Here is a 22,534-nt window from a genome sequence, read left to right as displayed (position 1 = left end):
ACTTAAATGAATATTCATGGGCAGGCAGGCACGCTTCTGAAACCTACCCTGTGGCATCCTCTCTCTGCTATTTTCTAAAGTGCAGGAATGTCTACATGAGCGGCAAATGACACCCACAGCTGCTGTACAGCCACATCCTAGGACTCCTTTATGCAGCCGGAGATGTGGATGGGGCCTTAATGTACCTGAGAGTTGGGCTCAAAGTATTTAAAGATCTAGCTAACAAACAGCTGCAGGTGCTGTGGCTGGCTGCAGTGTTTACTCCTGGGGGAATTTTGCGCATGCGCAGCATTCATGGGCCAAGCACAATTTTCTTTTTCCCTGCAGCAAATAACTTCTGAGGGAAAGTTGCTGAAGTTATGCCTTTTGCCCACCAGGGGCCACTGTGGCACTAGAACAGAACAGCTGCTTCCAGGCTAGCCCCATCTGCTGCTAGGGAAGAGAAGGTAGCACCCTGCCTGTGGGGCCAGGTCAGGAGACAGGGGATATGCGGGGGTGGGGGGGAGAAACAGTGTGGGGCATATGGGTCTGCTGGGGTGTGTGTGTCACAGACAGGTTCATAAGGGACATTGAGGGAGGACAGACTGGGGGAGGGGCTGAATGGGAGAGGAGGTGGAGGTGCGGGGCCCTAGGGGGACACAGGGGAGAGGGTGCAGGGACACATGGGGATGAGGGGTAGCTGCGTGGGGGCACAGGGACACATGGGGGTAAGGGGTAGCTGAGTGGGGGCGTGGGGGCATGGGACACATGGGGGTGGGGGTGCAGGGACACATGGGGGTGGGGGCGCAGGGACACATGGGGGTAAGGGGTAGCTGAGTGGGGGGTGTGGGGACACAGGGGGGGTAAGGGGTAGCTGAGTGGGGGGCGTGGGGACACAGGGGGTAAGGGGTAGCTGAGTGGGGGCACAGACATGGGAATGTGGGCACAGGGAGACATGGAGGTGTTAGCGAGGGTGGGAGGACACATGGGTTGGGGGGTGCACGGCCCTATGGGGACAGGCAGATGCGCCTGACTGAATGGGAGCAGCCAGGGTCTGCATGGAGGAGGGTCCCTAACAATCTCCCTCTACCCCTCAAAAACCCTGTTCCCTACGTCTCCCACCCACCCACACCCAACAACCCCCCCACGTTCACACTCCGGCTCCTGCCCAGCAATTACTTCCCTCAGCATCTCTGTTACCCCCAACTCCCCCAAGCCTTTGCATTGCTTCGGGGGGAAGGGAGGGGCGGCGGTGAGAAATACAGTTCTGTATTTATAGGCCTACTAAGGCACCTATTTGTCAAAACCATTTCCTGAATCTTTTTCGTTGTCCGTATTGTCACAGACATACTTGCTGACACCTATTATGAAATAAATTACCAAACTAATTGAAACTGGTCTGAGTGTGTTATTTTGGCAAATAAAATGCAGAATTTTGCAGACTTTTCAAATACTGGGTGCAGAATGTTTAATTTTTTGGTACAGAATTCCCCCAGGCCTCTCTCTCCCGGCCCTCCCTCCAAATTCTAGCAGTGCCACCGCACACAATGACCCCCTGCTCCCTTGGGCGGGTGTGCAGGTAGAGGGGAGGCTTTGCTTTTTGACGTGGTCTCATGGCTCATCTTCCAGCCCTGCTGGACGTCGCTGCTGGGTGGAATCTGGACGTTGGGGTTGCTGTTAGAGGCTGTCGCTGGAATGTGTAAGTGCCTGAGTTGTCTAATGGAAGGCAGCCTTTTAAGCAGAGGCCACAGCTGTGTTACGTGTTGTCTAACCCTGCGCTGAACTTGTCCATATAGCACAGTGCCTAATGCCCTGTGGTCACACTCCCATTCTGCCCCCGCCTAGCCCCAGGGGGCGTGGCTACAGGGAGAAGGGGAGGGGAGTTTCGGGAACACGTCCTGCCTTCTGCTTAGTAAGTTGCTGCCTTCAGTGATTTCAAGGCAGTTGCTGCGTTATACTAACTGCTGAACGGGGGCTAGTCTAGCTTTGTGATAAGCTACTGGCCGTGGTAGCTGGTTTGTGGTTATACCACGCTGCTGCTGCTGCCGCTGCCTTCAGGTGTTAAGTTCTCTGGAAGCTACAGAGGAACCATTGGCAGTGGAATGACTTAGCGCTGCAGGTACTGGAGTCGGATTCTACAAAATCAGTTTCCACTGCAACTCCGACAGCCGCCCCGAGATTCTGGGGTGGAGAATGCAGAGCTGACCCTGCTGTCGGACGCTACGTTCCATTCAGTGCCTGTTTACAATGTCTGAAATGTAAAGTAAGATCAGGGCCGGCTTTAGCAAGTGTGGGGCCCAATTCGTGGGGCTTGTACTCACCGGGCGGCACTCCTAGTCTTCAGCGGCACTTCAGATTGCCGGGGTTGTGGGGCCACGGACTTGCAGGGCTTGGGCCGGCGCTGTGGCTGGGGGAGCAGGGCCGCGGGGCTTGGGCCGGCGCTCTGGCCGGGGAGCGAGGCTGTGGGGCTTGTTCTGGGGGAGCGGGGCCCTCTTAGGTGCGGGGCCCGATTCCGGGGAATCGGCAAAATCGGCCTAAAGCCGGCCCTGAGTAAGATGGGACGACACGCCGCGCTACCCAGGAAACACACCCCAAACTGGAGCCATGGGAAAAAAGCCACAAACTGCGCTCTGCGTTCGAGACCATTATTTTTTTATACAAACAGAGCGGGTGGGTGGGCCGTGGACTCACCTCCCCCAACATTATCCCCTGATGGACTGGAACGTCATCGAGTGAGCAAACAGGGCAGCTGACCCAAACTCGGTTGAGTCTTGTGCATGATCCTGCCTTGAGGTGTGCGGCCAGACCGCTGAATGACTCGCATTGCTTTTCTGCAGGAGATATTTTATTGGGTTAATGGGTTATACAGTAAACGTTTGTTGGGTACTTTCCTGTCAGCGGTACACGAGTTTAAGAGTCTGTCTCATGGACCTGCTGTCTTCACACCGCCGGCGCTGCCCTGAACCGCTGGGTTAGACAGAACACTGCCGCCGTGAGGGCTGTGCCCTGGCGTGCTAGCAGCGTGGCACTGAAATCGCGACAGTCCTTCCCCCCGGTCTGGAGAGCAGCGAGGACAAACTGATGGTAGGTGCAAACCACGTCCTTCAGATTGACGGTGAGCTCCTTGTGGCGTCTCCCGCACAGCCCACAGGCTGTGAACTGGAAACACAGCGCCGTCAGTCGCATGAGGTCCTGGAAGGTCTCCTGCAATGCACTGGACAGCTCTTCAGAAGGCCTGTCTGGTTGTAGGACCTTCTGGCAGCTGGCCATCAGCTTGCGGGACTCCGCGCAGAGCACGTGCTTGTGTTCAGAGTAATGTTCTGCGCACGCATCTCGAGGGTGTTTCGTTCGGTTTCCTGAGAACTGCCTCACAATGGCCTGGAGCTCTGCCACATTTGCCAGGAACGGAGAGAAGTCAGCCGATGACTTCCCTGCTCTCTCTTGCAACTGAGCCAGCGCTTCCAGGTGAGTTTCCGGCCATGGGCCGTTTTCACTCACACTCTCGTCCGTGGTCCTGGGAGGGGGCTGGTCTAGAAACGACAAGCTCCCAGCAGCCGGTGGGGTTGTTAAAGGCCTGGAGGAAGTGCTATGTGCAGAATCAACATACTCATAATCTAGGTCATTGTCTAGCCCCCGGAAGCAGCTGGCGTAAGACAAGTGACAGCTGCACTTGTCCGTGCCAGCTTTGGGGAAGAGGGTCCCCTTAACACTGGTCAAGCCCAAAGGACGAGTTGTGCTGCAGCTCGTAGACACGGGGGCATCTTTTTCATGGGCCACACAAAGCAGTGATTGATCTGCACCAAAGTTTCCCTCTCTGTGTGCTGAGGCGCCATCAGTGTCTTTGGGGGAAGGAGAACGTAGCCCCGGTGATGTGTTGAAGTGGCAGCCCTTTCTTTGCTCTGCGGTCTCCTCCGTGAGAAGGGGAGTCAGAGTGGGCTGGGGCTGTTCGGGGCGACCATCCACATATAGTGCATCTTCTCTGGGTTCTCTCTCCTCTGTGCGCTGGCCACTGAGCAGCTCCGGAGGAGGACGCGCTTTCGGAGAAGCTGAGGAAAAATGCGTTTCCTTCCTTAGGGCACCTGAGTCGGAATGCTCTGCTGTCCAGGGACGTTGGTCAACAGCTTGGTCAGTATCTTCTATGCCCCCCTGCTGGCAGGGCATTGCTTGGTCTGTCCTGGTTCCAAACGAAAGCCAGGAGAGGCGAGTGATTATTCCCGACGCTCCGTTAAAGTCGGACAGCAGCTCCGTGGCATTAGAGAAACCCACATGGTTTTTATCTTCCACTCTTTTTAAGGGTTCTTCATTTAGGTTCGTGTTGGTTTTCTCTCCAGATACCATTTCAGCCTCTGGCTTCACTGCACAGCTAGTGGGACCACCTGTTCCCCTTGCAAAGGGAGATGATGGCACAAACTGTTCACATGCTTCTCCTTTATCAGCAGTGGATAGAGAACCCAGGTCTGAAGCTGCAGCCTGGGGCAACGGCTTGCCTCTGTAGCACCCCAATGGAGAAAGAACTGGCACAGCACTAGCAGGTATCCCTCCTTCGCCCGGCTGTGCAGACGTCTCGAGTTCACGGTGGGCTTCCAGAGCCTCCGCGGCACTCTGTGGCATCGGCTGCTCTTGCGGCACTGTGCGGGTTATACATCCATCCTCGGTTTCAGAAAATGGGCGACCACAGCCACCGGGGCTGTCCCAGGCGCCTCCTGCTTGTTCTGGGTTTCTGATGCCTCCCAAATGGAAGGCTATTTCAGGACTGACGCAGCCACTGTCACGCGCGCATGCAGAACCAAGAGGCCCCAGGCTGTTCTCCGCACAGCTGGGCAATGGGGTTAGGTCCAAAGTTTCTTTCCCTTCCTGGTCACCCTGGAGCTGACTGGCTGAAATGGAAGGGATGACCGAGGCGGTTACCGAGTTGGTTTCCGTGGCGTCAGGCTCCATTTCCATGAAGGCAGATGAAGGGTTTTTACTCTTGGCTTGGCTCCGAGGCTCTAGCTGGGCAAAGGTCCTGGCTGCCAGCAGTGGGGGTTCCCCGGTGGTGTCGTCCAAGGAGGATGTCATGCGAGTGAGAGAGATGGAGGGCAGCTGGGACTCCCGTTCAGAGCAGCACGCAGGATCAGCGCTCTCCAGGGCGGGGGATGGAGCCACCGGGAAGGTAACCTGCGATGTGTAATCCGTCTGTAGGAAAGATCTCCTCTTTCTCAGGCTCTTGGCGTGCTTCAGCTCCTTCTCCTTTCTGTGCTTCTCCCTGGTAGCTTGTCTCGACATGCAGCTTTCCCCCAGATTGTAGCACCTTGACTTCTTCAGGAAGCAGGAATCGCCCTTCCCCTCACGGGTCAGTGCCTTAGAGCCTGCCAGGAAAGAAGAGAACACAAGGGTAAGGAAATGGTAGTGTACACACAGAGGGCCACGGGTTGTTCATGGGATCTCCTGGACTGATGAGAACCATGCATCGGGGATGGCGGCCATCTTGGCTGAGACACCGGGGATTGAACTGGGGACCCTTGAGCACTAAAAGCACAAACTGCTATAGTTTGAGCTAAAGCTCTGTAAATGGGGGGCTGTGACAAACTTGCGTCCTACGTGGCTCAGCACAGAGGGGGTAGCTCATAGGATGGTTTAGGTTAAGAACTAAGCAGAAGTTAGGTTTGGGGCCTAAGCATACAAGAGTATAGGAGACAGAGTGTTATGGGAAAGTAAGACTTAGCAAGGACATGACCCAGGGTTAATTACACTAACTGCTGAACAGGGGCTAGTCTAGCTTTGTTACAAGCTGCTGGTCGTGGTAGCTGGTTTTTGCAGGGTTTTTAAATGAGTGTTTTTGAGAATTGTTTGTTAAAATGCGATCTCCATTGATAGCATGGGAGGGACGGGGGTGCAGCTGTTAACTTCAATAGTGTGGATTGTAAAGAGCCCATAAGGCGGTGGTAGAACTAGAATTCAGGGAAAGGGCAGTTTCAGGTTAATTATAAAAGGGGTAAATTCGTGAAAAAGGTATGGTTAGGTTCCAGGATAGTAAGGCTGTAGCTCACTCCGTTGTCCGGGGACGTATCACCCATTGACACATCATTTGGAGTGGGAGTATAATGGTAGCAGGGTGTAAGTGCTAATGGTATGGCTGTTTGCTTAACGAATCATTTTTCTTTTGAAAACTTTTCTTTTTCGGGGTTTACTCTAGGCCTTAATTGGTGGGGGTGATGGATGGATAAGGTGGTCTTGGAATTTCTGCCTGGTTTCAGGTTGGAACTAGGGGAAAAGAAGTGAAGGTTGCGTGAGTGCCCGTAGCTATGCATTTCTGTGTTGTCCAGACATGGGCTGGTGGGCTGTAAAACAGAATGGTAGTTTGTGATCTGTCCGAGGGGAAGAGAGAGGAAGCTGCAGTGGGTTCTCCTGGGGTTTTGGGGCTGAGTTTAAGCGATAGCGTTTTTCAACTTTTAGTCTGGGAATTTCCTTAGGTTTTAAGAATGTCTAAGAATCATCGCTCGGTGTCAGGGGTTAGGCAAGCCTGGCAGGAATGGGTCCCTATCTCCTTCCTGGCAGCCTCCCACCATCACACAGTGGCTCCTCCCTCCCTACACTGCTTTCCCACTCCTTTTCTTCTGGCCTGCTCCTGTATCTACACCTCCCAGGATTCCTGTCAGCCCATGCCACGCCCGAGCACAGCTGTCACCCTCTGGGCCAGCTGCACCTCCCACAGCATTCTTGGGGACCACACACACTTTGCAAAGTCCATCATGTACACAGCGAACACAGCAAACTCACATGGGTACTCTGAAGGCTTAATGACACGTGTACCTTTAAATAACATGCGTGTTCCATATGTATCTGTACTCCGGTGTGCTTGTGATAGCGGGTGGGGTTTCGAGAATGCCAAACTGTTTTAGGAGCACAGGTCTTGTGACTTTCACTGGGACTGGTGCTCCGAACTCACCTGGGTGCTACTGAAAAATCCCACCCAACCCTATAGCTCCGATAGCGAGGCGCTCTCTCTGCACGGCATTTCTGCCTGCGAGGGATTCACTCTTGGAGAAGGGACGTTTAAAGCTTGTTTGCGAGCCCAAAGAGCTTCAGGACAACCTTGGGAAATTGAATAAGGGGGACATGTTCTCGGCATTGTGGATCTGACGCATGACCACCCCTAGGTTCGTTATTCATCACTCGTCCAGCCGTACCACCCAGAGGACCCCAGGAATGATCAGGTCCTGTCCTGCCAGGTGCACAGGGTAAGAGAGCGTCCCTGCCCTACTGATCTGATTTATTACATAAGCTCTTCTCTGAGCGCACCTGCCAGGGCGTCTGTCGGGGTCAGCCGGTCCGCGGCATCGTAGAATTCATCCTCGGAGCTGGTGTCCCCGAAGCCCGGAGGCGGGTGCAGGATGAGATCAGTCTCCTTTGCCGTTGGATCCACCTTGCAGAATCCCTCCTGCTGGCCCGACTCAGCCAGCAGGTCCTTCACAGAGCCGTTCCCTGGGCTACGATTGAGGATGCTTCTCTCTCCGTTGCTGCCTGGAGATATGCTGGAGCAGAGACTGTAATACTCCATCACGTTCTCTTCCGACAGCTTGGTCTTGAGGGCCGAAGCATCCGCCACATTCTCCCCTCTTTGCTCGGGGCTTGTCTGCTCAGGCACAGGGTGGCTTCCTTGGGATAACTGCAAGAAACAAAGGAAACCTTCAGACTCTGCCCCACCGCTCTCCTCCTTGTTGGCCAGAGCGAAGACGCTCTTGTCTTGGCAGTTGAGTTCTTCAATCGTGGGTGTGAAAAACTGGAGGAACTGTGGCCTGCTGGAGGAGCAGGCCTCTAAGTCGTCCTCCTCCAGAGCGTCCATCGAGTCACTCGAGCCACTGGTCTTGCAACCTCTGCTCTCGGTATTGGCCGAGTCAGAGGCTTCGGACGCACTGTCCGTCACGTCACTCCTGCCTCCGGGGTTTCTGCTCTCTGGCTCCAGCTCAGGCAGCTCCTCCTCCTCCTCACACAGAGGTTGGATGCTGCCGGGGTTCAGCCAGGGGGGGTCCAAAAAGCGCTCTGCAGAGGAATCCAATTCCCAAGAGTCTTCGGAGTCGCTGCAGGCTCTCGACTCGTACCCTGCAACATAAAGACACCGTGCTTGCTGTGAGCACTGGCCAATGCAAACGGCTGGGTAGAGCAGCCGAACTCGCACAGAAGCAGCAGGATTTCAGTCCCCTTGCACTCCTAGAAAGAGACCCACTCCTGTGACTGCTGCTCGGATTCCGAGCAAACGAGCACAGAGCACAGTCTGTCCCACAGGGCCACGGCCTACAAGCGGAGGCCAGTGCTGGAGCTGGTCACTAATACAGTCTAATGCCTAGATTCCCAGGCTGAAGGGCCCACTGGGCCCACCTAGTCTGACCTGCCCGGTAACACAGAGCTTTCCGACGGGAATTCCGGCCTTGATTTACAAATTGTGGTGGATTCCCCATCGCGGGCAACTCTCCGTGAGTCGGTGCAGCCATTAATTACTCTCACTGTTAAAACGTTACACCCTATTTCCAGCCTGAATTTGTCTAGCTTCGACTTCCTGCCTTTGCATCGTGTTAGACCTTTCTCTGCTAGATCGAAGAGCCCATTCGTCAATATTTGTACTATTGACTGATCAAGTCACCCCTTAACCTCTTTGTTAAGCTAAATAAATCGAGCTCCTTGAGTCTATCACTTCACGGCAGGTTTTCTAATCCTTTAATCATTCTCGTGGCTCTTCTTTGAACCCTCTCCTATGTGTGGCTTATTATTGTTATTATAATGATAATCATTACTATTATTTCTTTGTATTGCAGTAGTGCCTAGGCGCCCCCGTCATGGACCAGGTCCCACTGTGCCAGGTGCTGTACAGACACAGAACAAAGGCACAGTCCCCGCCCCAAGTAGCTTCCAGGGTAAGCAGAAAGAGAACAGTCTTTCCAATAGCTTCAAGGAGTTGGGAGCCGTGAGATGGGGCTCAAGAGGGGACTAACTTCCTAGGAGAAAACTCTGCACCTGACCTGTGTCTACGGTGACAGATGCTCCTAAGTGATTAGTCAACTCGCCACCCTTTGTTGAAAAAGGCGACTAGTTCTTACCTTCTTCCGTGGAGATGCGGTGGGCCTGCTGCTTAGCCTCCCCCCACATGAATATGGTGATGCCCGAGTCGACACACAGCCTGTAGTAACCTGCAATGAGGCAGGCGAGATCCTTGGCACTGTTTGATTCTAGCATCAGCGTCAGCAACTGTAATGAAAAAAAATGTGTTAGGCCCCCTACGTGACCTGCAGAGATGTACACTAAATAAAAGGACATTCCCCATCTCCCAGATACGGAGAGGTGAATTACAGAGTGGGCCACAAGGAGGAAGGGAAAACAGATTTTTCTTTGATGCCCAGTGTCCTACTGACGAAGAACCAGCCAAATATTTTTAAAAGGAATCTCATTTTCCTTGACCGGGCTGCATCTTTTCTAATGGCTCTCCTGTCTCCCTTTGCATTGTATCCAGTGCAAAATATTTTACCTTACAAGAATTGTCAAGGGACAGTTAAGCTCTGATAAATACAGTCTGCTAGCGTGTCAAATGGTTAGGCACTCGGAGACAATTCAGTGTTAAAGCACATTGGTCATGATAGCCAGCGATATACTATAAAAGTAACTAGGAAAAAAGTCCCACCACTGCATTTATGAAGATAACAGAAACAGCAAAACAAACGTGTCGCTGTCTTTACTAGCATTAAGAATTCAATTAGACCAGGTGTAGGCAATCTATGGCACGCGTGCCAAAGGCGGCACGCGAGCGGATTTTCAGTGGCACTCACATTGCCTGGGTCCTGACCACTGGTCCAGGGAGCTCTGCATTTTAATTTCATTTTAAATGAAGCTTCTTAAACATTTTTAAATCCTTATTTACTTTACATACAACCATAGTTTAGTTATATATTATAGACTTATAGAAAGAGACCTTCTAAAAAAGTTACAATGTATTACTGGCAGGGGCGGCTCTATGTATTTCACTGCCCCAAGCACGGCAGTCAGGCTGCCTTCGGCGGCATGCCTGCGGGAGGTCCGCTGGTAACGTGGATTCGGCGGCTTTGGCGTGCCTGCCGCCGAATTGCCGCCGAAGCCGAGGGACCGGTGGACCTCCCGCAGACATGCCGCCGAAGGCAGCCTGACTGCCGCCCTCATGGCGACCGGCAGGACGCCCCCGGGGGCTTGCCACCCCAGGCACGCGTTTGCTGCACTGGTGCCTGGAGCCGCCCCGATTACTGGCACGCGAAACCTTAAATCAGAGTGAATAAATGAAGACTCGGCACATCACTTCTAAAAGGTTGCCAACCCCTGAATTAGACTGTCAGATCGTTGAGAAGATGGAAGAGCAACTCTCCCGACACACGCCTCATTTGAAGCTGCAATTACCTTCACATCCTGAAGGTAGATTTTTACCATGCTCGCTTTCTCAGACTCTTCGGTAAGCTCTAGCCTGCCGATGTTAGCAAACTCTGCCAGGGGGCTTATGATGTTGAGCTTGTTATTGATAATCTGGCTGATTCCGTACTTAGCTCCGACCAGCAAGGCGACATACGATTCCCTGTCCTGTAGCTACCGGAGAAAGGTGGGTTAGAATCCAGCCTTAATAGCAATCTAAACAGGAACCTCGTGACAAGGCGGGACGTAGAATCCTGAGTTGTGCGTTACGGCTTGGCACGTTTCAATTAGGGGAAGCGGCCAACTTTTACTGGCCCCCGAACCTGACTAGTGGGTAGCTCCAGAGACAGAGACTAAAGTGAGATGGAGGCTGCCTGCCTCACCTGGTACATCTACACGGTCACTGGGAGGGTGCTACCCTGCACGGCTGGACGGAGGCGAGCTAGCGTGCTAGAAATAGCAGTGTGGCTGCGGTGGCACGGGCGGTGGCTCAGGCTAGCTGCCTGCGTACATACCCACAGGATCGGACAGCATTGTACTTGGGCAGCTGGCCACGCTAGGGCTAGCTGCCTATCCGTGCTGGGAGGATCCTCCCAGCTGCAGGGCCGGTTCTAGGGTTCCCGTACCGTGGGGGGGGGGGGGGGGAGTGGGTATTCAAACAACAAGCCACCTTCCAGAAGGCCAAAGGCTAGTTCGACTCCTGGAAAATCGGGGCTTTTAAGTGTTTAAAACAGTAAAATGTGGCAACTGTGGCTGGTATTTTGCTGTGATTTAGAATTTCTATAAAGGATGAAGACTCTCCAACCTGCTGTTCCGCTGGCTAACTCTGGACACCTTTGCACATAGTTTGGCCTTTCTGACAAACAATCAGGGGCCCCCTGAAGATCTTTTCTTGGGGGGGGGGAAATGTCCCCTTTTCTGCCCCTCACTCTGCCAGCACCAGGCCTGCCCACCTGCTGTGGTGGAGAGAGACACGGAGCCGGTGGAGGATGGCCAGGGCTCGAGGTTGCCAGGGCCTCCGTTGAGCTGACGGAGAGCTGTTGGTCTCCCGGGAAGGGACACCAGCCCACCACATGGAGCTCCAGCCCCACTGCCCACACTTGGGCAGGTGGGGCTCTTTCATTAGATCCATTGGGTCTGGTGGGACTTTAGGGGTTGTTGTTGCAAGATCATGTGTTTAACATCCTGGCTTCCTTTGCCTGCTCCCATCCCCATCTTTTAATTTACCCCTGTCCCTTGTGGGAATAAAATGCTGGGCATCTTTCTGTCGGTCCTTCATTTACCATAGCTGGTTGTCGGATGGACTGCGGGCTTCGGCACCGAGTGCTGAGAACCTGGGGCTTGTCAGCCCCAAGGTGGCTCACCAAGGAGAGAGGATTACTGGGATCTCCCTCCCATGGGCATCTACATCCTGTTAAGTGACACCCCCCCAGATTCTAACGATCCATTTGTAAGACATTCCGCCGCTCGAGAGACAGGACGGAGCCCCCTTCCCCCCAACGTGGCTGCCCCGTCAATCTCATGGCAGAGGCGCTCACTGGGGTGATCAGCGCCCAGGCGCATCGCTACACCCTCCGCTCTCCTGGAGCTGGCGTCGGGGGGAGGGGAACAAGAGTTCTGTGCTGTGAAACGTTTTAGTCCCCTACTGCCCAAGAAAATCTATCTATTATGAAATATTGACATTTCCCCACAGAAAACAGACACTGTTCTGGAAACATTTAATTTAATCAAAAACCCAATTTTCCATGGACAGGCTAGAGATGGAAAATGTTCAACTCATCCTACTCAGCGTGAATATGGATAGAGCAATAGTAATCCACTGGTGAGCAGAGCCGTCCCTTGGGTACGGCGAATCAGGGGGACTGCCCCGGGCCCCGCGCTTTGGGGGGCCCCGCAGGAAGCAGGCAGCGAGGTGAGGCGGGTGGGCGAGCAGGGTGAGGAGGCAAACGGGCGGGCGAGCAGAAGGGCGGGGGGGGGCGAGAAGTAGCCCCCCTACTGGAACCTCCTCCTCCCCCCAGTGCCTCCTGCCCGTCGACAGGCCCCGCCGATCAGCACCTCCCCCCTCTCTCAGTGCCTGCTGCGGATCAGCTGTTTCGCGGGGTCAGAAGGTGCTGGGGGGGGGGAGCGAGGGCGCAGCGCGCTTGGTGGAGGGGGCGGAACTGGGCAGGGAAGAGGGGAGCGGAAAGAAGCAGAGCAGGGGTGGGGAGGGAAGAATATCCTCTAGCAGATTAGAAACTCGCCACCAATGTCCCGGGCCCCCCACGCCCCTAGGGACGGCCCTGCTGGTGAGTGTTCATTCCAGGCCCCCGTCTCCACCTGGTACTCAGAGGACATGAGCATCACAGCTGCCAGCTCTAGAACCTGGCTCTCTAGCATAAACTGTGGCAGTTCTGCTCTTAGCTCTGGAGGTCCTTGATTCAATCCCATGTGTCAGGCAAGGTTGGGTCATGCCTTATGTCAGGAGACCTTCTTTCAAAGGGAAAACATCATAGAATATCAGGGTTGGAAGAGATCTCAGGTGGTCATTTAGTCCAACCCCCTGCTCAAAGCAGGACCAACCCCAACTAAATCATCCCAGCCAGGGCTTTGTCAAGCCGGGCCTTAAAAACCTCTAAGGATGGAGATTCCACCACCTCCCAAGGTAACGCATTCCAGTGCTTCACCACCCTCCTAGTGAAATAGTGTTTCCTAATATCCAACCTAGACCTCCCCCACTGCAACTTGAGACCATTGCTCCTTGTTCTGTCATCTGCCACCACTGAGAATAGCCGAGCTCCATCCTCTTTGGAACCCCCTTTCAGGTAGTTGAAGGCTGCTATCAAATCCCCCCTCACTCTTCTCTTCTGCAGACTAAATAAGCCCAGTTCCCTCAGCCTCTCCTCATAAGCCATATGCCCCAGCCCCCTCATCATTTTTGTTGCCCTCCACTGGACTCTCTCCAATTTGTCCACATCCTTTCTGTAGTGGGGGGGCCCACAACTGGACGCAATACTCCAGATGTGGCCTCACCAGTGCCGAATAGAGGGGAATAATCACTTCCCTCGATCTGCTGGCAATGCTCCTACTAATGCAGCCCAATATGTCATTAGTCTTCTTGGCAACAAGGGCACACTGCTGATTCATCCATTTTCAGGGGAGGTTAAATCTTGGCCCAAACCAACATCAGTGTATTTTTTTTAATGGCATTTAAAATATTCTCAGATCTTCAAAGGGCATTAGAACCTGCCCATGGAACAATGGACCAATCACATCTGAAGATCCACAAGACCCACACTGAATGCCACACCTGTGTTTTTTAACAACACATAAATAAAAGGCTCCTCAGTGAATGGTTTTATGGTCTTGACTTCAAAGGAGCTATGCTGGTTCGCATTGGCTGAGGCTCTGACCCAGGAGTTAGAATGCGACTGCTGGAAAGGGCCCAAGAGAAATGCGCACGTTTGGTTGAAGCAGAAGCGCCAACACTCCCCATGGGGAGCGGTCCGTGGCAGACGGGAGTGCAGGGGAGGGATGTGAAGGAAGACATGGGGAAGCTTTACGGATTGTTCCAGGGAGCTGCTCTGATGCGGAACTGGGAGAAAGCATGAAGGTGGTTGAGGGCAAACACGACTAATGGGTGATAAAGCGAGTGTTGCTGGCAGAACAAATCTGGGGGAGATACCCCAGCAGCAAGTTAATGGGTTGTTTTTGACTCTCAGCTGTTAAAAAAATTAGACATTCTGCTTTACAGAAAGTGCGCTTTAATCAAGACGAGGCTTGGTCAGTTTCAGCATAGTGCTAAAAATGTCTCCCATTGCACGAGTTTGTTTCCCACAGCATGGTAACACAACACACAGAAGGGATGGCCAGAGAAAACACAAAGATTTGCCAAAATCACAGACAAATGAATGCACATACCATTAGGGTGGCATTAAAGATTTTCCCGCTATACATTTTCAGGTCTCCAAGTATCTGCAGGTAGCTCAGACGCACCTGTGTGGCCGAGAGGACGTGCTTGGATTTTAAAGAAAAGAAATATTGCTGAGAAAGTTACAAACCAACCACTGGGACAAGTTGGGCGTGTGGGTAAAGGGGTTTCTAATTTGTTTATTTGGATCTAACCAGACGTGTACAATGCACAGGACTGGATGGATTTGAGACACACACACACACACACACAGACAGAAAAAACAACCTCTGACTAGATGACTGCCCTCCTCCTATGCACAGCAGGCAAGAATTCAGGTCCAGGGCACACTAAGGCAAAGCTGGCAGTCCAGGGGGTCCCTGGGAATAATCTGCTTAGGAGGAGACCCAACTTTGTGACTTCTGGCTCCCATCTCGGACAACCCTGTTGACAAGGGCTGGTCTAGACCTGCAGAAGCAGTGCACAAGCAATGCTAATGCTGGGAGAAATGGCTGTACCAAAGGAGAGGGGACTGAGCAAGAAGAGTAAAGAGGTGCAATGCAGCCCCCATGAAGACCAAATAAAATGCAGTAGCAAGGCTGGGAGGACCCCAGCTGGAGAAGGCTGGTGTAGAGCATGGTGCTAAAACCATCTTGGCTCAGTCCCACTGAGGCTGGGCTCAGTGGCCAAGCCGGATGGCTTTCATTGAGTGACCTCACACACATGCATAGGTTCTACCTTTTGTCTCGGGTCCAGTAAGATTTGGTTCCTTTTCATGTGAAAGCTGATGGCTTTCTTGATGTCTTTGCCTTTCATGTTTCGGAGTAAAGTCGGAGATATAAAGTTTTCTATGCCCCAGTCTTTCCTGCCATGAAGACAGAGCAGATGGGTATGGCTCAAAAAGAAATTACGGGCTTGTTGCACAAATTCCTGGCTGAGTTTCTCTGGCCTATGTCATACAGGTCAGACTAGGTGATTATAATGGTCCCTTCTGGCCTCAATCTATGGACTGAGGATTCCGTTCGTAAAGTGCACTTTGCTTTGCTTAAAAGATTATTATATTTTGGTGTCTTTTGGGTTAACAGTTCCCGCCAGTCTAAGATTAGAGGCCAGTTGTTCCAATGGAGAATTTTTCCAACGTAATAAGTATTACTTGCTAATTAAGCACATCATGGAGTTTTCTCTTGATGCGCCTGTCTATTCCTTTGTTAGTCGGGGCATGGCATATTTGACTATAAATAATAAGTCAGTGACAGAAGTGAACAGATAACCCAACTGGGGCTGCAGGTATTAAGCTACAAACGTCTGGGCTATTACTTAACAATGGCCCCTTTACAATTTTTAGGAGCGAGGTTGTTTTACCAGAACAACCCACGCAATGAGCGTGTCTGCCTAGGAAGGGGACACGCACGCTATAGATTGGCTGGGGGCCATTCCTGGGCAGTTATGACTTTGGCTACTGCACTCAGAACTCCCAATAAACACGCCGGCAAGAGGCAACCTTTATTTAAATGAAATCCTGCCCCGTGCAACAATAACCACCTAACACGTTACAGTAGTGCTGCTGTAGAGGCCCACTGGCTGACATTTCTAGCTGTTACACCGTGCGAGCAGTTTAGAAGGGAGATATGAGAGAGTTGGTTTTGTGCATCTATCTCTAAAAGGATCTGCACAACCAATATCTGGAATCGGTATTAAACAACAAGGACAAAGCACATTCCAATCGACTACCACTGCCCTGACCTAGCCACTTTCCATTTCTCTGGTGCCTATCACAGCCCCAGTACAAAAGATATAAGGGTCGTGGGTCAGCTAGAACGGCAGAGAATTTTCCACTTACTCTATATATTTGAAAGAGACTTTCTGCGGCTGGGCGCAAGCGTAAATCCGCTCTTGTATATGCAGCGCTGCCAGGCGCAGGGCCACGCTGCACTTCATTTCGACAGCAAATCGCTCCTGAAGCACATCGCTGCAGCTCTGGAACGGACACAGCCTGGTTAACACACGCAGGGGGCACGGCAAAGAGGAAGAATGACTTTGCTTGGGTGTCCCCTTTTGCCTGGCTCAACCATTTTTGATTCATATGTGAAGGGCGCCATAGGCGCCGACTTCCCCGCTTTCCCCTGGGTGCTTGACCCCCACTCTGCCCCCAGACCCGCCCCCACTCCATCCCTTCCATGTGACCCCGCCTCTGCCACACCCCTTCCCACCCCTGCCAAAGTCCTTGCCCCAACTCTGCCCCCATTCCAACCCCTTCCCCAAATCCCCGCCCCGGCCCTGCCTCCTCCCCTGAGCGCGCCACGTTCCTGCTCCTCCCACTTCCTTCCAGCACGCCACCAAACAGTTGTTTGGCGGCGGCTGGCGGGAAGCACTGGGAGGTAGGCGGAGGAGCGGGGATGTGGCGCACTCGGGGTGGGGGAGGAGGATGAGGTGGGGGGAGGTGACGGGAGCTTGGCAGCCAATGGGTGCAGAGCACCCACTAATTTTTCCCCGTGGGTGCTCCAGCCCCAGAGCACCCACGGAGTCGGCGCCTGCGAAGGGCGCAAGTAATTAACAAGTCAAGGCTCAGATTAGGAATCACTAAGCCACTCAGAGCCAGATAATGTCCACGCAGTTTTTGGCACCAGTTTAACAATAGTGATTTAAATACACCTCTACCCCGATATAACGCTGTCCTCGGGAGCCAGAAAATCTTACCGCGTTATAGGTGAAACCGCGTTATATCGAACTTGCTTTGATCCACCGGAGTGCACAGCTTTACTGCATTATATCTGAGTTCATGTTATATCGGGTCGCGTTATATCAGGGTAGAGGTGTATCACACTTTACCTTAAATGGGAGGCAAGGCCTTAGGACACAAAGGGTTATCAATACAGTATGGGACGTTCCATTTTTACCTGCAAATAAAGGTATTCAAAGGTAACTGGATCTTCTTGTAGGAGGTCCAATGGATCCTTAGGGATAAAGCAGACTCTGAAGAGACACCGGTAATCATGGGAGTCTTTCCTTTGGACCACCTGGAACGAACAAAATAAAACTGCGTTAAACAATAGCAGCTCCTCGAATCCCTCGTTGAATAAACCCATGCTTGACCAGCAGGTGCAAAGAAGTGGCACAGGGCAGCCCTTCACACGCTACAGAACAAAGGACTCGGCGTCTGGATTGGGGGCAAGTCGGCCACTCACTCTAGTGACAAGGAGGCACGAGTGACTCTTTGGGAGGGAAGCAACATGAGAAGTAAAGTCAGATGAAGTGGAGGCTACTCCACTGCAGAACTTCATTAAAGACTCCACAACCTCCCAGAAAAGCCATTAAGATGATTGATTTGCACTGGGCTGTGCCCAGAGCCCTAGGTGCTGCACCGTTGCACAGAGATAGGCTCTGCCCCAGCGAGGTTACCGTTTAATTGGGATCCGGGCACAACAGCTAGTCCAAATCCACTCACACTATTTCAGCTGGGACAATAACAAGTTGGGGCAAAGGACCTACACCTGGTCTCAGTGTCATAAATATAAATCTTGTGAATATGTAATGCTACAAACCAGATGTAAGGGGACTGTTGCCCCCTTACTAACATTCAGTGGGGTGTTTTGGTTGGCTAGCTCCCAGCACTGAAAGGGGAAGGGTCCATGGGAAAACAGGACCCTGAGACTGACAGTCCCCAGGAACAATGGCGAGAGGCCAATGCTCCAGGTCAGCCTGATTGACAGGGCGGGCAGGCTAGTCAGCATGACAGGAGGCCAGGGGGGTCCTGTCCTCTGTGTGAGCGGGAATTGCCTGGCTCAGACTGAGTGGGGCCACGCTAAGGGGAAAGCAGGGGCCAAGCTGAGCTGGAGAGCAGAACCGGGCCAGACCCAGAGGGGCCAGAGGCGCAGCCACAGAGCCAGAGACGCAGCCCAGGGAGAGCAGATCCTGTGCTGAGAGCAGAGCTGCAGCCACAGAGCCAGGTGTGGTGACCAAGTGGGGCCAGCCCAGGTGGGGACCTTGGGCAAAGGGCCCAGCACAGAAAGACACCCCTAGCCAAGGGCCCTTGCAGGCCAGACCTGGAGGGGGACCGTAACCTGACAAGGGGCTGATGCTGGGAAGAAGGGTCCCACCACTCAAAGCCCGGAGGTGTGTGGCCACCACCATTGCAAGTGTCCAACCCGCAGCATCCCTGCAGCAGAGCCAGGGCCTGAGAAGGAAATCTGGGACCTACAAGGAACAGACTGCGAACTGCCCTGACGTTCCAGAGACACTGTTTGTGATGTTCCCTGCCACAGAGCAGGGTGATGTGTTTTCCTTTAACCACTCCCATTTTTCCTTATTCTTTTCTTTAGATTAATTGTTAATTAAACAACTTGTATTTGCTTTAAATTGTATGAAATGATCAGTGGGTCAGGGAGGTGCCCAGTGCAGAGAGAGTACCCCGGAGTGGGGACACCCTAGCCCCTGTCCTAGGTGACCATAGCAGGGTTGGGGGTTGAGCCCCCCAGGAATCCTGGGCCCAGCCTTGTTGGGGTTACGAGGACTCTGCCACACAGGAGAGTGGAAGGGGAGCCCTCAAGGGCAGGGAGGCCTCTGGGTAAAGGAAGTAGAAGCGAGACTCAGATCCTTTCGCTAGCCCACTTCACCAGGGTAGTGCAGAAGCCAGGAAAGTTCCCCCCAATAGCGGGACCATTCCCCCGCTTACACAGAGACTGATCACATGGCCCTACTATGACAACAGAGGAAAGCACTTAAAAAAAAAAAAAAGACAGAGGAGATTAAAATGCTATTTGTGCTACCGAAATGTCAACTAAACCTGAAAGTCACTGGATTATATTAGCATATTTGATTTTGGATAAACCCACAACTGGCTGGAAAGAGAAGGTCCCAAAGCGACGTATGCCTGGTATTTAGTAATGGGATCTTAACGAGTGAGCCTCCACATCTTGCGCCTGTCTCCCTGACTGGGGAGATGTCCGGGAGTGAGGAAGGGCTGCTCAGAGTCTTAGCTCAAAGTTAGGAACATAAAGTACCTGGGAAATAAAGACAAGAAATAGAAATGCTAGGGGTGGGATTTGCAAATAGCGCTCAGGGTTGGCCTAACTCTGCCGGGGCAAAACTCCCATTGACTTCAAAGGGAAGCCCAGCCAGGCAACCCCTCGCCGACTGCTTTGGAAAACCGCAGCCTCAATTTCTTTTTATATAGTCCCAGATAACTGGGCCTCCAGAAAAGGGCACCTCTGAAGGAGCAGGGATTGGCCACACTGGACAGGGCAGGCCAGTGCTCAGAGGTGGTCTAGGGAAATCCTCTTACTAGATGCCGAGCTGGTGGGTCTTGCTCACATGTCCAGGGTCAAGATGATCACCTAGTCTGGGGTCGAGGAGGAATTTTCCTCGAGGTCAGATTAGCAGGGACCTTGGGGGCTTTTCACCTCCCTTTGCAGCCTGCACCACGGACCACTTGCTGGGATCATCTGGGCACACCACACACAATGTATTCCCTGCCATTGCTGCTGCTTGGCCTCTCCTCTTCTCTGCCTGGGGCGCATGATGGCCTGAGGCCTGAAATGCTTTAGTCTAACTGAAGCTTTTGGGCTCAGTTTAGGGGTATCTTGGTGACACTGAACGGCCTGTGATATGCAGGGGTTCAGATTACATGGCCTTATTGCTACGAAACAAGGGCACCAGGAAGAAGCGTCAGCAAAACAAGCCGGCCACGAGAGCTGCCCGTTGCCATCTGCAGGAACGGAGCGAGGTGCTACGAACGTTTTCACTCTGGCGGTGCTGTTTCTCGGGTCCGTCACCAGAGCAGCAAGGCCAGGCTGCCGTGCCGTCACTACTTAGCGCGCGTGGGACAGGCAGAACTAGGACGGCGGCGTCTCTGGGGAGGCAAAGCCGCTCCGAATCCCCAGTTTGATGCGGGAGCTCACGATCAGGTCTCGCACTCAGCCACTGACCTCCTCCTTCTCCCAACCCACCAAATCCCCTTCCTGCCACCCAACACTACCTCCCCCATCCCGTCTGCACAACCTGGGCATCCTTGGAGATGTGTCCAGGGAAACGTCAGCCGCTGGGCAAGGGCTCTTTTCTGAGCGGGTTGCATGACAAAGGCTGCCTTGCTCAGACAGGCATGGCAGGAGCTCCACAGGAAGCACTGACCTGCTCGATGAGCTCGTCCTCGTGCAGCAGGTAGATCTTAGAAATGTTGTACTGTTCTTCCAAGGCCAGGGCGAAGTGCTCAATGCTTTGGATGGAGAGCTTCTCTTTCAAGGTGAGGATTATGTCCTGCCAATGGAATCACAGAATCTCAGGGTTGGAAAGGACCTCAGGGGGTCATCTAGTCCAACCCCCTGCTCAAAGCAGGACCAATCCCCAGACAGATTTTTGCCCCAGATCCCTAAATGGCCCCCTCAAGGATTTAACTCATAACCCTGGGTTTAGCAGGCCAATGCCCAAACCACTGAGCTATCCCTCCCCCCTTGTGGAAGACACAAGGGACAATCTGCTTTCAGGCATTTTAAACACAACAGCCGGGCATCACTAGGATACGTAACGGAATTGGATATTAATGAAGAGGCGCTAAATTCCAGCATGCTAACGACAGCTCTGCAAGCTAATCATGGACTTTTCAGCTGGAAGGGCTGCATTTGAGATCAGAGAGACTCCCTCCCGCTTCCATGGCACAGTGGTGATGGTTTTCTCACAACCCACTATAGACCAGATGGAGCGACAGGCTCATTTTACTACCACCGTTTGGATACTTCCTTTGACAGGCTCTTTGGGATCTTGGCATCTTCGCCAGCTCTTCAAGGATGATTTAGTTGGGGTTGGTCCTGCTTTGAGCAGAGGTTGGACTAGATGTCCTCTGAGGTCTCTCGCAACCCTAATCTTCTATGATTCTAATTCTAAGTTCTCATGGTACCCAATCCAGGCCATTAACCTTGTCTCTTCTCTCGCTCCAAGGTTCCTCATTAGTTCCTTCTGGACTTCTACTTTCCTGATCCCTTTATACCTCCCTTATCCCTTCGCCTCTGCCCTTCCAGGCGGACCGATTTCAGCAACCCTCCTTTGGGTGAATGGCAGCACGAACAGCAGTCACTCTCCCATGCTTATCGCTCCACTGCCCTGCTGAAGGTGAAGTCCCAATGCGTTCCCAGGCCTGCCCGCAGATCTTTCATACCTGCTGTACCGCTAGAGTTTATCCTAAGCAATTTTAAAACCTAACGGCTTCATTTGCGAACTGCTGAGCACCTGCAGCTCTATGTCAACCTAGGTGTTGAGCAGCTCCAAAAAAATTGGGCTGTAAAAGCCCAGAGCCTATTTCCATTCTTCACTCCCTGCCCCCCAAATCTGGTAAGCTTTGTATCTACCCATCGGGGGTCCAGGTTCTCTAGATCGTCTCGGACAATCAATTCCTGGTCTATTTTTACCTTTTGTGAAGTAGCACAGATTAAATGGAGGAATAATGGTAGCCAACCACGCCACAATACCTTCACCGTCGTGGTGGTGTCAAATTTGAAAGCCTTCGTCTGTCCATTTTCCAAGTACACCTTGAGAACATTCGGCACGCACAGAAGAGCATTCCCCTGCACAACAAAACAAGCTGGGAGGTCAAGTGTCAGCACCGTAGGTCAAGGGTTTTTGGTATTCTGGGACTGCATCAAGGGCTCATCTTTAGTAATGCAACAAATACAGGTTTAAATGCAAAACTTTCTCCACCTTGAAATAAAGCCCCATTCACGACATGTTAGCATTATCCTGCTATGAGACAAAGGACAAAAGAGGCATCCAGTGACAAATTCACCCCTGATAAAAATCCCACTCAAATCAGTGGGTCCCACCAAAAATGAATTTGGTCCAGTTCCTATTGGGGGACCGAAGAATGATGATTTATTACAGCAAAAGGGAACACATTTATGCTACTGTCATCGAGCCAAGTTTTGCTGGTCTCACATTAGCCTCAAGAGGCCAGACCCTCAGCTGGGTAAATCCCGGGGGGGGAGGGATAGCTCAGTGGTTTGAGCATTAGCCTGCTAAACCCAGGGTTGTGAGTTCAATCCTTGAGGGGGCCATTTAGGGAACTGGGGTAAAAATCTGTCTGGGGATTAGTCCTGCTTTGAGCAGGGGGTTGGACTAGGTGACCTCCTGAGGTCCCTTCCAACCCTGATAGTCTATGATTCTCTGATTAAATCAAACCTATTGGGTTACATATCTCCATTGATTTCAGTGAAACGATGCCAGTTTATACCAGATGAGGATCTAACCCAAAGTGTCCGGTGAGGCTACTGGCAGAAATAA

General features: G+C 52.6%; 1 protein-coding gene across 4 annotated transcripts in view; it reads right to left on the bottom strand.

Moving 5' to 3' along the window:
- Positions 1-2,806: 2,806 nt before the first annotated feature.
- FRMPD1 (FERM and PDZ domain containing 1) overlaps positions 2,807-22,534 on the bottom strand; it is a 67,666-nt gene continuing 47,938 nt past the window's right edge. The window contains exons 7-16 of one of the 4 annotated variants that reach the window (XM_005309203.4): positions 21,727-21,822; positions 20,396-20,521; positions 17,167-17,286; positions 16,110-16,246; positions 15,008-15,134; positions 14,281-14,376; positions 10,375-10,557; positions 9,054-9,201; positions 7,261-8,061; positions 2,807-5,327 (exon numbers count right to left, since the gene is read on the bottom strand). In XM_005309203.4, the coding sequence (XP_005309260.2) occupies positions 2,920-5,327; positions 7,261-8,061; positions 9,054-9,201; positions 10,375-10,557; positions 14,281-14,376; positions 15,008-15,134; positions 16,110-16,246; positions 17,167-17,286; positions 20,396-20,521; positions 21,727-21,822 (4,242 nt within the window). In that variant the 3' untranslated portion in view covers positions 2,807-2,919. The remainder of the gene's footprint in view (positions 5,328-7,260; positions 8,062-9,053; positions 9,202-10,374; positions 10,558-14,280; positions 14,377-15,007; positions 15,135-16,109; positions 16,247-17,166; positions 17,287-20,395; positions 20,522-21,726; positions 21,823-22,534) is intronic. The other 3 variants (XM_065549763.1, XM_065549761.1, XM_065549762.1) reach the window with 3 other exon arrangements.

Source organism: Chrysemys picta, chromosome 6, assembly GCF_011386835.1.
Source record: "Chrysemys picta bellii isolate R12L10 chromosome 6, ASM1138683v2, whole genome shotgun sequence".
NCBI lineage: Eukaryota > Metazoa > Chordata > Testudines > Emydidae > Chrysemys > Chrysemys picta.
This window is presented reverse-complemented; position numbering and strand designations above follow the sequence as displayed.